Source organism: Myotis daubentonii, chromosome 3 (genome assembly GCF_963259705.1).
Source record: "Myotis daubentonii chromosome 3, mMyoDau2.1, whole genome shotgun sequence".
Classification (NCBI taxonomy): Eukaryota; Metazoa; Chordata; class Mammalia; order Chiroptera; family Vespertilionidae; genus Myotis; species Myotis daubentonii.
The window spans coordinates 182542030-182558613 of NC_081842.1; the positions used below are offsets into that span (position 1 = coordinate 182542030).

The 16584-nt window shown below is 41.6% G+C and overlaps 1 protein-coding gene across 8 annotated transcripts in view; it reads left to right on the forward strand.

Annotated features, from left to right (window-relative positions):
• The window catches only part of IFT25 (intraflagellar transport 25), a 52700-nt gene that overhangs the window by 13739 nt on the left and 22377 nt on the right, over positions 1-16584 (forward strand). For 7 of the 8 annotated variants that reach the window (XM_059689497.1, XM_059689504.1, XM_059689499.1 and 4 more), the window contains 4 exons: positions 839-945; positions 2547-2615; positions 7549-7592; positions 10259-10449. In XM_059689497.1, coding sequence (XP_059545480.1) covers positions 839-945; positions 2547-2615; positions 7549-7592; positions 10259-10372 — 334 coding nt within the window. In that variant the 3' untranslated portion in view covers positions 10373-10449. Of the gene's footprint in view, positions 1-838; positions 946-2546; positions 2616-7548; positions 7593-10258; positions 10450-16584 lie in introns of those variants that run through there. The other variant, XM_059689496.1, reaches the window with a different exon arrangement.

Sequence of the window (16584 nt, forward strand, 5' to 3'; positions counted from 1 at the left end):
CAACACAAGTAGACCTGCATCACAGGAAATGCTAAAGGAAGTTCTATAGGTTGAAGTGATATAATACTAGATGGAAATTCAAACCAGCCCTGGCCAAGTAGCTCAGTTGGTTAGAGTGCCAAGGTTGCAGTTTCGATCTCTCCTCAGGGCACATACAAGAAGGAACCAATGAATGCATAAATAAGTGGAAAAATAAATCTCTCTCTCTCTGTCTCTCTTCTCCCCCCCCACCCCCCAATCAATAAATAACATTTCAAAAAAAGAAATTCATACCTAAGGAAGAAATTAAGTTCATTGGAAATGGTAAATATTTGGATAATATGAAAAAGCAACCTTTTTATTTTAAGTTTTTTGAAAGACAACTGACCACTTAATGGGGAAAAACAAAACACTGTACTGTGGAATTTATTACATATGTATTAAGGTACAGGATCATGAGCCTGCATGATGTGTTTGCTGGATTTTAACTGGCCCAGTGTGACTATAGTAATGGGAGATGATAGCATAAAGGATGAGGATATGATACTTTAATGATGGAAGACCAGATTATTATTTAGAGTCATAAGATAACATAGTAAGGCATTTAGATTTATAGGCAACAAGAGGCCACTGGAGGCTTTAGACAAGAGTGACATAAATTCTATGTTTTTAAATAATATATCTGGTAGTAGTAAAGAATTATTAAAAGTAGGGAGAAATTAGAGGCAAAATGAGTAGTTAGAAAGGGATTGCAAGAATCCATAGGTCTTTTTTTTTTTGAATACTTATTCACTAGAATGTTGTGAATGTTTAATTTTTATTTGGCTATTTCTCTCTCTCTTTTTTTAATTAACAATAGGAACCCAGAAACATTTTGGACCACCACAGGAATGTTTCCCCAAGAGTTCATTATTTGTTTTCACAAACGTGTAAGAATTGAAAGGCTTGTAATCCAAAGTTGCTTTGGTAAGCAATTCATACATTAATTTTCATCGTCTTTTAATTTTTCCATAGGCAGAGGACACATATTAATTTTTGGCAAAATTTTTCTATGCAGCATGGAATCCAGCTTTATTGCTAGGTAGGAGAGTTGGGTGTATGGGTTAACTGTCTTGATTACAGTTAGACTCTATGAAACTGCAAATTTGAAACCCTTCCAAAGCAAATAATAATTTCCATGCAATTTACTATGTGAAAGTCTTTGGCAAAAGAGCCTATTATGAACATAAGAAGCCAGCTTGCCAGAACGCTAGATTTCTTGACATATTTATTACAGATTGTTTGGCTTGGGGTTCTCTGTTAAATTCTTTCTGGAAATCTGATAACCCTGATTATTTGCATTGGCTAATTTTGATTCTTACATTAAAAATGACATTTTCTGATGGATTTAGAAGGAGAATCTCCCATTAGAATATCATCCTAATCCTGTCTTTATGTATATGTAAGGATAAAGTATATCAGACAGAATCATGGCAGGAAACAGAATACACTCCAGATGGTTCAAATGAAGAGACTTTATTGATGGGTCTACTTACAAAATTATGTTCTGGCTCCAGAGACTAAACCAGGGATGTGAGACACCCAGAAACTGGCTACAGCAGGATGCCATTGCCACCCCTGAGCTCAGGGAAGGAAATAGTGTTTTGGTTTTGGAGCCCAGTAAAGGTTGGAGCTTGCCTGGCAGGAGTTGTAATCATGAAGGAACACAACCACTGTCAAGACACGGCACTGAAGCAGGAAGGGAGTGGAGAAAGAAACAGCCTGATCTCACTTCCCCACTGCCCTCCAATTTCCTCTCAGTGCCACCCATTGGCCAGATGACCCGTAACCAGTGAGCAAGTGAGTCCCAGAGATGCAGTCCGTGGGGATTATCCCCCCAGGGCACAGAACACAGAAGGGGAAGAATGGATCTGAGGTAGCTGGAACTGGGTTAGGGGTGATGGAGAAAAAACAGTGCAGAAGGAAGATGACTGCATTCCTGTTAAGTCTTTCTCCTGTCATTAATTGTAGAGGCTCTGGAGTCAGACAGACCAAACGTTTGAATTTTAGTTCTGGCACTTACTAATTCTTTATCATTGAACACTTTGCCTGACTTCTCTAAGTTGCCCAATTTCTCTAAGCTTGTATCCTTATCAGTAAAGTAGGTTAATATTACTTTTTTCATAGGATTATAGTAAAGAGTAAATGAGGTAAATATACCTGACTCATAGTAGGTTCTCCTTAAAGGTAAAGACGTATGCCCAAGACTACTAATGCTATTACTACTATTAATACCAATATACAAAAAAATCTGGATGATACCAAATTCAAAAAGGCTCCAAAGCTGTGTTATATGTTTGCAAATATTTGTAAGATTATAGATTATAGTGACACAAGATTGCATTTCCCCATAGGGACATACAGAAAAAGAGTAAATGATTTTCAGAAGATGGTCTTCCTAATCCCAGTTCTTTGTGCATTGCCACCAAAGCCTGACAGTCTCAGAGGATAAAAGGAATATAGGAACAACAACAAAGAATCAGTTCGATAATTAATCCTTTATATGTTTTGTTTATTTACAATGTTAGTACGGACCTTGCAAATTGAAAAGAGCACATCTAAGGAGCCAGACAGTTTTGAGCAGTGGATTGAAAGAGGTATGTGCTTGTTTCACCAGCATTGTTCTGGGCATGATGGAGGGGAGAATTGTCCTTTGACTCTGTACTTCATCTACAGTTAGATGAAAAATGATCACCTGAATGATTCTTGTGACATATTTAGAGCCTAGAAAGACCCAGGTTTCAATACAAGACTGCTTCTTTACTTATTGGGTATGTAACTGTTAACATGTTACTTAATTTTTCTGAGTTTGTGAATCCTTATCTGAAAAATGGAGATGATACCTATGGTTTTTACCACTTACGGTTTTTATGAACAAAATTAGTTTTGTCTTTCCAGCAGAATTGGTAGCCTCTAGTTAAATACATATTGCCTTCATGTGTCTATCTCCATTCCTTCACAAAATAACATGCAAATAATAGTAAAGGAATAAAAGGAGGCATAAACCTAGAATGACAAAAAATAAACAAACAAAAAACTAGGAGACCAAAGCAGATGTGAGAGATCAATATATATTATGAAAGAGCCTTAGCTGGTTTGGCTCAGTGGATAGAGCATTGGCCTGCAGACTGAAGGGTCCTGAGTTTGATTCTGGTCAAGGGCACATGCCCGGGTTGCAGGCCTGATTCCCAATAGGGGGCTGCAGGAGGCAGCCAATCAATGATTCTCACATCATTGATGTTTCTATCTCTCCCTCTCCCTTCCTCTCTGAAATCAATAAAAATATATTATACACACACACACACACACACACACACACACACACACACACTAGTAGCCCATTGCACAATATTGCGCAGTAGGCTGCCCACTGCTTCTGCGGGAGCTGGCAGGAACCGCAGTGCACCGCCCCGAGCTGCGCTGCTTCCACCAGAGGCAGGAGGGAGCCGCTGATTCCTTGGGAGGTGGGAGGGAGTCACGCCACTTCTGCTGGAGCGTGGAGGGACTCGTGCAGATTCCATGGGAGGCGGAAGGGACCCGCACTGCTTCTGCGGGAGGCAGGCCCGCCGTCTCCTCTCCAGGTCTGCGCTCAGCTGCGGAGGCTACAGGCCAGCCCCCTGTCCCTGTCCGTGTCTGTTCCGGCCGGAGCCGCCTCCAAGCCTTCGCGATCAGGATCACGGGCCACAGGCAAGGTGGCTCCTGGGTCCCGGGGTGCCGCCTTGCCTGTGGCCCGGCTTTCCGATTGCAATCACTGGCTGGGGGGCGGGCAAAGGCGCCAGGTTCTCCAGCTCTTGCCTGCCACCTGGGTTTCCGATTACCATTCTTCTGTCCTTCCCCTTTTGCCTCCCATCATTGCGCCTACCTATGCAAATTAACCGCCATCTTTCTTGGCACTTAATTTGCATAATACCCTGATTAGCCAATGGGAAGCTTAGGGAAGGTATGGTCAATTACCCTGTTTGTCTTTTATTAGATAGGATATGTTATGGAAGAGAGAATACCGATGGAGAACTTCTATAGCTGAATGGAATAAGTTATAACCTAAATGCCTGCCAAAGAGAAAATTAATGAGAAGCAAGCCAATTTGCCTAACAGAACCCAAAAAACTTCTAGGACTTGAAGGGAAATGGTAACATAGAAAATGCGAGTGAGGCATGAGCCAGAAAAGAGGGGCCATTAGTTGAACATCTATATACAAAGTAGTTGGACCCTAGGTACTTTCTCCTACCCCAGAAGCCAGGTGACCACTCCTTCCTCCCATAAACCACCTGCAAGGAATGATTGTACCTCCCCAAGGAACATTGAATGTTGAGGCTCAGAACCAAGGGAAACCAGGCATAGTAGAGACATTTCATGAGACATGGAGTTTAAAACAGGAATTTAGGTGGAAGCCTGCATATTGAATAGTGGGAACTCCTCCTATGCTCTGCTATTTATGAAGCAACCAAGAATATAGCCCCAGCCAGGAGATGGGAGAATTCATCTTTGGAGAAACTGAATGGCCCCAGAAAAAAGATCTATGGATGTTGACAAAGACTAGCTCATTCCTGGTCACCCTGTTGAGCTCCACTAGTCAACAAGCCTGGCTCATGCACATAGTTTTCAAATGATGTATCAACACTAATAAAAGAGAAAAATGGTAATTGGCGTACGAGCTACCCTTTTCATTGGCTAATCAGGGCTATATGCAAATTAACTGCCAACCAAGATTGGCAGTTAACTGCCAACAAGATGGCGGTTAATTTGCATATGTAGGCACAATGCAGGGAGGCGAAAGGGAAAGCAGGAAGAAGCCCCCTGCCACTGACAGTGATCGGAAACCCAGGGAGGAGCTAAGAGCTGGGGGGCAGGGCAAAGGCGGCCCTGGGGCCGCCTTTGCCCTGCCCCCCAGCCATGATCAGAGAATCAGGCGCCTTTTCCGCCCTGGCCAGTGATAGCAGGAAGTAGGGGTGGAGCCAGCAATGGGAGCTGGGCATGGTCGAAGCTGGCAGTCCCGGGAGCTAGGGGTCCCTTGCCTGGGCCTAAAGCGAAGCCCACGATCGTGGGGCCACTGCAGCTGCGGGTCCCCGCTGCTCGGGCCGGACGCCTAGGCCAGAGGCGTCAGGCCTGGGCAAGGGGCCGATCCTGCGATTGGAGGGTGATGGGGGTCAATGCCTGAGGGCTCCCAGTATGTGAGAGAGGGCAGGCTGGACTGAGGGACACTCCCCCCACCACCACCCAGTGCACAAATTTCGTGCACCGGGCCCCTAGTTCATAAATAACAAAAGACAGCCAAAGATCACCACACATGTGATGAAGACCTCAAACCCTGAATGTAATCAAGCCTTTAGCTTATATTTCCAAGCTATAGGAAATATGCAGGATAGAGGAACAAATTAAATGAAACCATGAGGAGGCAAGATGATAAAATGTGGGGCATTCTACAGGACAATTGACCTGGTCTCTTCGATAAGTCAATGGCATGGAGGAAAAATGTGTATGTGGGAGGGAAAGCAGTTCAAGTTTAAAAGAGAATTCTGATTTCAATAAATCAACTATAAAAAGACATTTTTGCATCGGTGGGGAAATTTGCATATAGACTGAGTACCATATGATATTAAAGCATTATTTATTTATTTTTTTAGCTTTTTTTTTTTTAATATATTTTATTCATTTTTTACAGAGAGGAAGGGAGAGAGATAGAGAGTCAGAAGCATCGATGAGAGAGAAACATCGATCAGCCGCCTCCTGCACATCTCCCACCGGGGATGTGCCCGCAACCCAGGTACATGCCCTTGACCGGAATCGAACCTGGGACCTTTCAGTCCGCAGGCCGACGCTCTATCCACTGAGCCAAACCGGTTTCGGCTAAAGCATTATTTTAAATGTTAGTATAATAATGGTATTGTGGTTATATAAGAAAATATCATTATTTAGAGATGTATAATCGAATATTTGGAAGTGGAATATCATGATGTATTAGACTTGCTTTAAAAATTTTAGCAAAAAAATTAAATCAAGTATGGAAAAATATTAGTAAATGTAAAATCTAAATGATGAGTTATATATAGGAGTTATGTTCTGTCTTCTTTTATGTTTGTTTGAAAATGTCCAATGTTTCATAATTTAAAAAACTAAGCAAATGAAATAAGAGGTTATTATTAACTTCTGGTCAGGGAGGAGTTAAATAAGAAAATGTGATCATAATTTGTTATTTATTTCAGCAGCAAATAACATGTATAGAGACTAATTTTGCCATCAAATACTGATTTCAAAATTGAGAGGATGACAGGAGGGGAAAGTTGCCAGAGGAGGAAGAAGAGGATATTAGTTTAAATTTTCACCCATCATAATATAAAGTCAGTAAAAAATTGTTAAGTCAAGAAAAGAAATATAAACAATATAATTTCAGGAAAAATAGCTTTAAGAGTTGAAAACATTTACCTGGAGGGAGCAGGACTGTAGGATTAAGGAGAGGACAAGCAGGGGATTACTAATTTTCATTGCCCCAGAAAAAGGTTAAGAAACAGAAAGCAATACATAATCTTTTTTTTTTATTGCTTAAAGTATTACAAAAAATATTACATATGTCTCCTTTTTCCACCCCCTCCCCCCCCCCCCCCATGACAATCCCCTGGCCTCCCCTACCCCCCAGTGTCTTATGTCCATTGGTTATGCTTATATGCATGCATACAAGTCCTTTGGTTGATCTCTTACCCACCCCCCTCCTGCCCTACCACCCTCCCCGACCTTCCTGCTGTAGTTTGACAGTCTGTTCGAGGCAGCTCTGCCTCTGTATCTATTTTTGTTCATAAGTTTATAATGGTCTTTATTATCCAGAAATGAGTGACATCATGTGGTATTTTTCCTTCATTGACTGGCTTATTTCAAGCAATACATAATCTTACTTCCCAGAGACTTCCCTTTGTATACTATGTGCCTTTTAAAATTATGTACACTATTTTAATACAAATAAAATTAATTTCTACATAATCTTAATATTTTTATTATATCAAATATTTCATGGTTCCAAAATAATGTTTGATATGATTATCTTATGACCAAATTAATCTGTCCTAAAATTATATGAGTAAAGGTTTTCTAAAGTTGGATACCAGAAAAAATCGATTCAAGGGTAGCATAATTCTGCATTATAGTAAAAATTTATTGTGAGAAACTGAGCTTTAGTTGTTGCCCATGGGAACAATAAAATGCCTCCTTTCAGGCCTGCAATTGCTGTTAGTAGCTTGATCCTTAAAAGGGATTTTCACAGTTTATCAATTCCTTACTTTATATTTCTTTACTATGATTTACATTTGGATTGCCTTATGTTTTTATTCACTAGATATATTTTATAGCTCATAAGCAGTTTATTTTTCATATCTTTTATGTCAAATATCTCTATCTGTATATTAAATTTTAACCCCAACACACTGGTAAATCTGGTTTAACTATAGTTTACCACATATAATGTTTTGCTGAACATAAATTTCAGTAGCTATCCTCATGTCTTTTAAGCCCTAACTCATTTCTGTTAAATTTATGTTTTAGATCTAGTACACACAGAGGGGCAGCTTCAAAATGAAGAAATTATGGTAAGTAAATATACTCTGTAGAGATAAATATCATCTTTAGCCAGCACAATATGTTTAAGTTTTAAACCTATTTCTATAGTAATAAAGTTAATAAATACTCTCATGATAGTATAGGTTCTGTACTTAATCAATAAACAGAGGTTATTCTCAATAATATTATAGTCTAAAGGTAGCATTTATAAATTAGGCTTTTATCTATCATAGATAGGATTACAGCAAGAATAAAACAGAATTATTCACTTTTAAATATATTTTTTATTGGTTTCAGAGAAGAAGAGAGAGGGAGAGAGAGAGAGAAACATCAATGATGAGAGAGAATCTTTGATTGGCTGCCTCCTGCACGCCCCCTACTGGGGATCGAGCCCACAACTCAGGCATGTGCCCTTGACTGGAATTGAACCTGGGACCCTTCTGTCTGCAGGCTGACACTCTATCCACTGAGTCAAACCAGCTAGGGCATGAATTATTCACTTTTAAAAAATATATATTTTTATTGATTTCAGAGAGGAAGGGAAAGGGAAAGAGAGATAGAAACATCAATGATGAGAGAAAATCATTGATTGGCTGCCTCCTGCACATCCCCCACTGGGGATCAAGCCTGCAACCCAAGCATGTGCCTTTGACAGGTATTGAACCTAGGACCCTTCAGTCCACAGGCTGACACTGTATCCACTGAGCCAAACCAGCTAGGGCCAGAATTCACTTGTTTTTGTTTTAACTGTGTTCATTTTTTAAATTGGAAGTATTTACTTGCTTTGCTTTCTTTCATTTGATTCTGTAGGCCTTTTAGAGTAGGAATCATAAAAGGTTGAGATGCCAAAGCTGAATGTTAATTTAAGCATGAAAGGACAAGGGAGATTCAGATAAGGGGAACTGGAGCATAGGATCAGCAACAAATAAACCAAAGAGAGATGGGGTGGAAACAAGCATTTGTCGACAGCATTCCATTGAGCTTTGCTTGTCAAGTGGAACGAATGCCCATTGATGAGGAAGTACTGCCGCATCAGGAGTTTCTCTGTTCCTGCCAGTTTGTCAGGCTCTGGGTTTAGACAAACACAAAAACGTGGAAAAAGTGAGTATGTGTTTGTGTGTTTTATCTTCTCCCAAGGATATGTGTTGTTATTTTTTTATTGATTTTTAGAGATAAAGGAAGAGAAAGAGAAACACCGATTGGTTGCTTCCCATATGCACCCCAAACAAGGATCGAACCCCCTGACCTAAAATCAAACCCACAACCTTTGGTGTATGTACGACACGCTCCAAACAACTGAGCGATCTGGCCAAAGGCAATGTGTGTGTGTGTGTTTTTAAAGGTGGCAGTGTTTGTTTAATTAAGGTTTCTTGAAATGATAGTTAAAGTGGTACCTTGTCCATTAAATTTCCTTTTTCACAACTTGTTGGGAGCTGCTATGAAACCTGTACTTCAAAAGAGTCTCCAGGATGTTTTTGAATCCTATTCATTCTTTTCTTTACCACCCAAATGTGCCCAATGAGTGGGAAGGTGAGTTGGGGGGCAGGGGGAGCTAAAAAACTATTAGACTGAATTTGATCTTCCTATTTTTATCCATCTTTACCAACAGGTTATGATTAGTAAGTCTCTGCTGAATATTTTGTTTCAGGACCCTCTAAGGATCAGAGAAGCTCACATCATTATAGAACATTTGGAAAATAATAAGGGGGTTGGGAGGCTGAATATCACTCATCATTTTATCACCCTGTCATAACAGCTTTTTCTATATCTATTTTCTTCTAGTTATCAACCATGTGCTTCGCATATAGTTATAATAGTAATGTATGAACAATTTTGTATCATTTTTAAAACTTACGATATACAAGCTTCATAATTTTAAGATTAAACATATGCAAATAGGCAAATGCTAACTAATTTCCTTTTTCCTCTGTCATAAGTACTACCACAAGGAACATCTTATGCATGTTCCCACTACCACGATCTTCACCTTTTTAATTATTTCACAAGATTAGATTTCAGAGAATGAAATTACTAGGTTGAAAGATAAAGACATATTTATAGCTTTTTAATATATTGCCAAATTGCTTTCCTGAAAAATTACATAAATGTAAAAGTATAGTGATGTTTCAGGGTATCATATTCTGAGGCATCTTTAACCAAAAGAAATGTTTTGTTATGAAAAATACTTTAGAAAAACACTTTGAAAAAATTGATCAGAAATGTACAGTTGTAGCCTGGCCAGTGTAGCTCAGTGGTTGAGCATCAACCTATAAACCAGGAGGTCACAGTTCGATTCCTGGTCAGGGCACATGCCCGGGTTGCGGGCTTGATCTTCCTTGTGGGGCATGGCATGTAGGAGGCAGCCGATGAATGATTCTCTCTCATCATTGATGTTTCTCTCTCTCCCTCTCCCTTCCTCTCTGAAATCAATAAAAATACTTTTTTAAAAAGAAAATAAATATACAGTTGTAATTTTTAGCTCCATCAGCCATTTTACATCAAACCAAGGCTGTTATTTAGCTAATACACACTAGAATGACTGTACTGTTATATGGGGCTGGCTTCTCTTCTGAATATTATCTTGTAAATTGTTATATATTTAGACTATACTCCTGCATCAAACCCTTTTTTCTGCTAACTGCTTAACAGTTAATTAGAACTGCTAAGAGCATTCTTATTGATTTTTCCCCTACAGGCAAATGATGGCCATGCCACTTACTTGAGATTCATTATTACATCAGCCTTTGATCATTTTGCATCTGTGTATAGCGTTTCTGCAGAGGGAATAGCAGTCTCAAATCTTTCATAATAAGTATAACAAAATGCTTTTGTATGTTTCTTAACAATGTATTTATTTTAAAATAAAGTTGCCACTGATGTACTTTATTTAAGGGATTTGCATCAACCTGTTTCAGTTTTTATTTTCTCTTTAACATTTTGTACAAAGGAACTTGGTATGATCGGTCAGCAGTAATGGCTACCATGGAGGATATAAGAAAGCTTTTCTTTTAATATATAGCTTAATCAAGGAAGTGGCTGTGCATGAAAACTTAATTGGTAATACATTGTATTCCCCACAGCATCTAATAAGATGCCCTTCCTATCTCAGTGCATTAATTTTTAAATTTATTGATTGATTTATTGATGCAAAGAATTAAGTGAGCAGTATAGTCAGTAAACAATGTATAAGTTCAGAAAAAGAGAAAGTACTTATGGGCAGGTTTCACTGAGGTCACGGAACTTGAACTGGGCCCTGCAGGACAAATCACTTTATTCTTTTTCTTTTCATTTTATTTGGTCCTGATTTGAAATCCTCAGAGAAGAGTTAAGAAATACATAATCTTACTTTCCAGAGACACCCATTATTGGTATTATTTTTTGTAAGTATTTTGAATGGTAAAGGAACAGGATGGGACAGATTGGGGGGAAGCTATACTTTATTATATAGGTTGACTTTGTAAACATAAATAACTAATATAGCCAAAAATTAAAATAAAAAAGCAATTATAAAACATTGACAACAAATAGAAATGAACCTAACTTTATTACAACTTGATAAACACACAGGAAAGAAATGATATGAGATCATATTTTGTCTGTGTAGTCTATATTAGTTTCTTAAGGTTGCTGTAATAAAGTTCTGCAAACCTGATGGCTTAAACAATAGAAATGTATTCTCTCACAGTTCTGAAGGCTAGAAGTCGGAAATCAAGGTATTGGCAGGGTTTGTTCTTACCTTTCTCTTAGCTTCTGGTATTGCTTGCAGTCTTTGGCATTCCTTGGCTTATGGCACCATAGTTCCGATCTCTGTCTCTGTCATCATATGGCATTCTTTGTCTTCACATCATCTTTCCTCTGTGCATATGTTTCTGTGTGTGTGTGTTTATCTTTTTATAAGGATATCAAGCATATTGAATTACGGGCCCACCCTACTCCAGAGTGACTTCATCTTAAATAATTACATCTGCAATGACCCTTTCTCCAGTAAGGTCACATTCACAGGTACTGGGGAGATAGGACTTGCACATGTCTTTTTGGAGAAACAATTGGACCCACAACACAGTTTTAATGAAATATATTTGTGATAGTTAATTTTATGTGCCTTATTAACTGGACCACAGTGGTCAGATATTAGCTCAGACATTATTCTGGATGTTTCTGTGTGGGTGTTTCTGGATGAGATTAACACTTAAATGGGAGGACTTTGAGTAAAGCAGATTGCTCTCTACAATGTGGGCCCCAACCAATCAACCAGTTGAAGACCTTAATAGAACAAAGACTGATCTCAACTGGGCAAGAAGGAATTCTAGCCTGGAGTGGCTCAGTGGTTAAGCTTCAGCCTATGAATCAAGAAGTCACTGGTTCGATTCCTGGTTAGGACATATGCCAGCTAGCGGGCTCTATCCCCAGTGGGGGGTGGGGGAGCATGCAGGAGGCAGCCTGAGAAGATAGATGTTTATATCTCTCTATCCCTCTCTCCTCTCTCTGTAAAATTATGTTAGAAAAAGAAAAAGAATTAGAAGAAGAAATTCGGCCACCAGATGGCCTTTAGATGTGTGTACTGCAACATCAGCTCTTCCCTGGGTCTTCAAGTCAGGGTCATGAAAAATGTTAATTAATTAAGGAAGGGGGGTCTGCTCTACATACAAAGAGAGAGGCAAGAGCTCGAATAACTGCATGTCATGTGTTTTTCTTTTTTTTTTTGCAAAAGCAAAGAGTCCTTTATTATGCAAGCCGGCCTGCGCTCCCCGTTCACCAGACCCACCAACACAGCGGAAAGTCCAGTGGCCGAGAGAGCGAGGCCTGATGGGACAGGGGGTTTTAAAGGGGGGTGGAGTGGGGGCAGGAGAGGGCACTGTGGGCCCCGCCGATTGGCCAGGCACAAGTCGGTACAGGATGTGGTCATAGTGATGGCATGCACTTCCCTTGATCATCATTGGTTAATCCAGAGAAATCCTGGGTGTGGCTAGCAGCGGCTTCTTCCCGTGAGGAAGCACATGGTTCTGTCCCAAGATGGAGGACCCAAGACAAGATGGAGGGCGCAGTCCTTGTCCGGCTCCTGCTGCTGCCGCTCGAACTCACAACAAGGCAGGATGGCCCCCCCGCACAGCACCCGCAGCTGGCCTGCGGGCAGACCGGGACTCCAGCGCATCTGGGCGGCACAGGCCCAGCAAATGGGGTGCGGCCGGTGGAGCGGCCCAGCTCTGGAGGAGCGGCATCCGCTCGGAGCAGGCCCAGCCCATGGGGCTGGCGCACTGCAGCATGGCAGCCTCCCCGAGCCTGGGCACGCGCCCCACTCCGCTGCCGCCGCTGCTGCACCGGCCCGGTCCGGGGGTGGGGTGGGGCAGCCTGCGCCGGGCTCCCGCTGTGGGCCGGGGAGCCAATGCCCCCCCATGGGGCCCGGGGGTCGGCCCACGCAGGCACCGGTCCCCCCGACCGGGCCCCGAGGGCCGCAGGGACCCTCGGCCCCAGCGCGGGCAAGCAGGGAGCCGACCACGGGGGAAGGGAGGAAAGAGCGAGGCGGTGAGGCCTTCCGCTCCCAGGACCTCCCCCGCGGTGGGTCGCCGCCAGGCCCCACCCCTCAGCCCACCGCTGGCCACCACGCGGACACTCGGACCCACTCTGGGAGGCGGGCACGGAGGGATCCCAGCGGCCAGACTCCTCTCCCCGCACCGCCCGGAGAGGCGGGCGGCAGCCTTTCATTCCCCCCTTGTCTTGGAACTTCTGGCTCAATCATGAGACGGACTGCAATTCTATTCCACCAAAACTATCAACTGAACTATCCCTATAAGGCTAACAAATGGTCCGGTGGAAGTGAAAGAAACCATTTTAGATTTAATAACTTCAATTGAAATAGGATCTTTCTTCTTAGAATTCCTCCATGGTTATCATAAAAAACCAAATCAAGATTCCTGATGTTTGCATAAACACAACAAGAATGGTAACTGACTACCTTTGCTGGAATTTCATGGTTGAACCTTAATGTGCCCCGTAGGGCCAGGAAGCCAAGCCATCCAGCTGCCATCAGGTCTGCCTGCAGTATCTGCTGAGTTAGGTGAATCCCTCACCTGTAGCAACTCCACCTGAGCCCACGCTCCAGGCTTTAAGGCCCATCTCAGTAGCCCTCCTACTCGTTGCGGCCCAGAGTGTGTGTGGGGGGGTTCCGCAGGGATGCAGAGGCATCTTTACTGCTCCCCTTCTACTCTTACCAACTGCCAGTGATGGTAGGGCATGGGCCTGACGCTCCAGCGCCAGCCATCTTCAGGGCTCCCAAGCAGGATACCAGGCTTTCTTCATGGCATTCTTAGTGGCTTCAAGTCTTTAGAGCTCAGAGAGGGCTCTTTAAAACATGATACTCCAGTCAAAGTTTTCCGTTAATAAAACCATTATTAGGAACCAGTCTCATTGGATCTATGCAAAGAAACGTACTTATTTAGCATTGCCAGATTTCGGAGGAATTACATAAGGAGAAAAACATACTGATCTACTCTAAGATTTTCTGACTTTCCTTGCTACTTCCTTTTCATGGATTTGAAACAAAACAGTAACTGTTGGCATAAAACCTTCTACCTATGCATAACTATGCCCCAGACCTTCTATTCTAAACAGGCTCCCTCCAGCTTCACTACCCCTGACATGGGCATGGTGACTCAGGCCTGCAAGGCAGTATACAGGCTGCCAACTGTTAGCTGTCTCTCAACAGAGTCCAAAACCTGATGGGCACCCTTTCCTGCCCAGTTGGGCACCTGCCCCCTTGCCAGCTAGACACCCTTTACTTTTGGGGGTCACCCCACACAGCTCCCTTCCAGGACAGCCAACATACATTCAAAACCTGCAAAAGAATCAAAGGTTAATATAACATATCAATACAATGAAAAACATGTGACCCCATAAATTGTCCTTGTCTCTTTGGAGCCTTGTCCATGAAGATGCAGGCATTATCTAAGTGTATTACACAGTATTGTGGGGGCTCCTGGTGACAGGAGTGATCGCGAGCCATGTTACCGGCATCAGGCATGTCATGTGTTTTTCTTTTTAAAAATATATTTTTATTGATTTCAGAGAGGAAGGGATAGGGTGAGAGAGAGAAACATCAATGATGGGAGAGAATCATTGATCAGCTGCCTCCTGCACACCCTCTACTGGGGATTGAACCCGCAACCCGGGCATGTGCCCTTGACCAGAATCGAACCCATGACCTTTCAGTCCACAGGCTGACGCTCTATTCACTGAGCCAAACCAGCTAGGGCCAGCCTCTTTTCAAGTGTGAATATATTGGGTAGGGGGCTCAGTTGATTGAATTGCCCTAGGCTCCCATATTATTTTAGGGATGGCCCTCTTAGCACTATTTTTTTCCTTACCTATGATGTATATTGTGTTTATTGTCTCTCTCCCTCACTAGAATATAAATTCCACAGGAGTTTTGTTGCTTTTGTTCATGACTATATCCTCAGGGCTCAGAACAGTGCAGGTAGTAGATTTTCGATAAATATTTTTTGACTGAATAAATGAACATTGTTCGGGTTTTTTTTGCATGTCTATATCTCTTTATACTGTATAATCCTCAAGGAGTTTTGTTTTTGTTTTTTTTTTAAATATATTTTATTGATTTTTCACAGAGAGGAAAGGAGAGAGATAGAGAGTTAGAAACATCGATGAGAGAGAAACATTGATCAGCTGCCTCCTGCACATCCCCGGTACCCAAGTACATGCCCCCGACCGGAATCGAACCCGGGACCCTTCAGTCCGCAGGCCGACGCTCTATCCACTGAGCCAAACCGGCTTCGGCTCTCAAGGAGTTTTTAATAAAGCTGCTAATAATATACATTTTTTGATCACTTACTATGGCCCTGTGCCTATCACAGTGTCTTACATAAAGTTAAATAACCAAGAAATTTTTATTTAGAAGGCTGTATTAAAAAAGTAAAGATCTGCCCTGGCTCAGTTGGTTGGAGCGATGTCCTATATTCTGGAAGGTTGCGGGTTCGATGCTGGTCGGGGCATGTGCAGGAGGCAACTGATCCATGTTTCTCTCTCCCTCCTGCTCCCTTCCTCTCTCTCTAAAATAAAAAACAAATTGCCTGGCTCAATGGTTGAGTGTTGACCTATGAACCAAGAGGTCATAGCTTGATCCCCAGTGGGGGCATGTAGAAGGCAGCCAATCGATTATTCTCTCTCATCATTGATGTTTCTCTCTCTCTCTCCCTCTCCCTTCCTCTCTGAAATCAATAAAAATATATTAAAAACAAAATAAGATTTAAAAAATTTTTTAAAGTAAAGGTCTAATAACTTTTTAACCATGTACTAAAGAAAGGCAGAGAAAGATACAAACGAAAGTTATGATGTCTGTCACTCATTTACAGACTTTTTTTTAGAGTGTCGCAGTTGTGAATCCTATTTCAGGAATGTCCCTCTGTGCAGGGCTTCCTTTGGGGGCTTCACCTTCTAGGTGATGTTCCAAGAGCTCTTGGTAGCTTGACCCTCATGCCTTCTAAAAAATAGTATGTAACAGAGTGCATCAAAGTTTTAAACAGGCAGATAGCCTTTGATATAGAAATTTCATTTCTAGGAAGCTATTCTAATGAAATAATCAGATAAATGACAAGTGGACCAAGTTTTATAGCAATGCTATTTATAAGATGGGCAACTGGAAATGACTATGCATCCATATATTAGAAAGTATGATATGTATGGTCATCATATGTTAAACTTTGTAACGGGAAATTATATATATTTCTGCTTAAAGATGGTGGAGTGAATGGAATTTTACACCATCCTCTTTCTCAAAAGTCATTGTTGACAGCAACAAAAAATTATAAAAAGGAAGAGAAAAGAGTTTTAGCTTCCAAGGAGATTGTTACAGCCTCTAACTGGAAAGTGTACTCGCTAAGGACTGTGACATCAGGATTTGGTGAAGGAGGAGGGAGCTGAGACTTGACTTGCTTTCTCAGAGCTAGAGACTTTATCTTAAACATGTGAGTTATGAAAGGCTTATCCAACAATCTGTTGATGAGATTGACA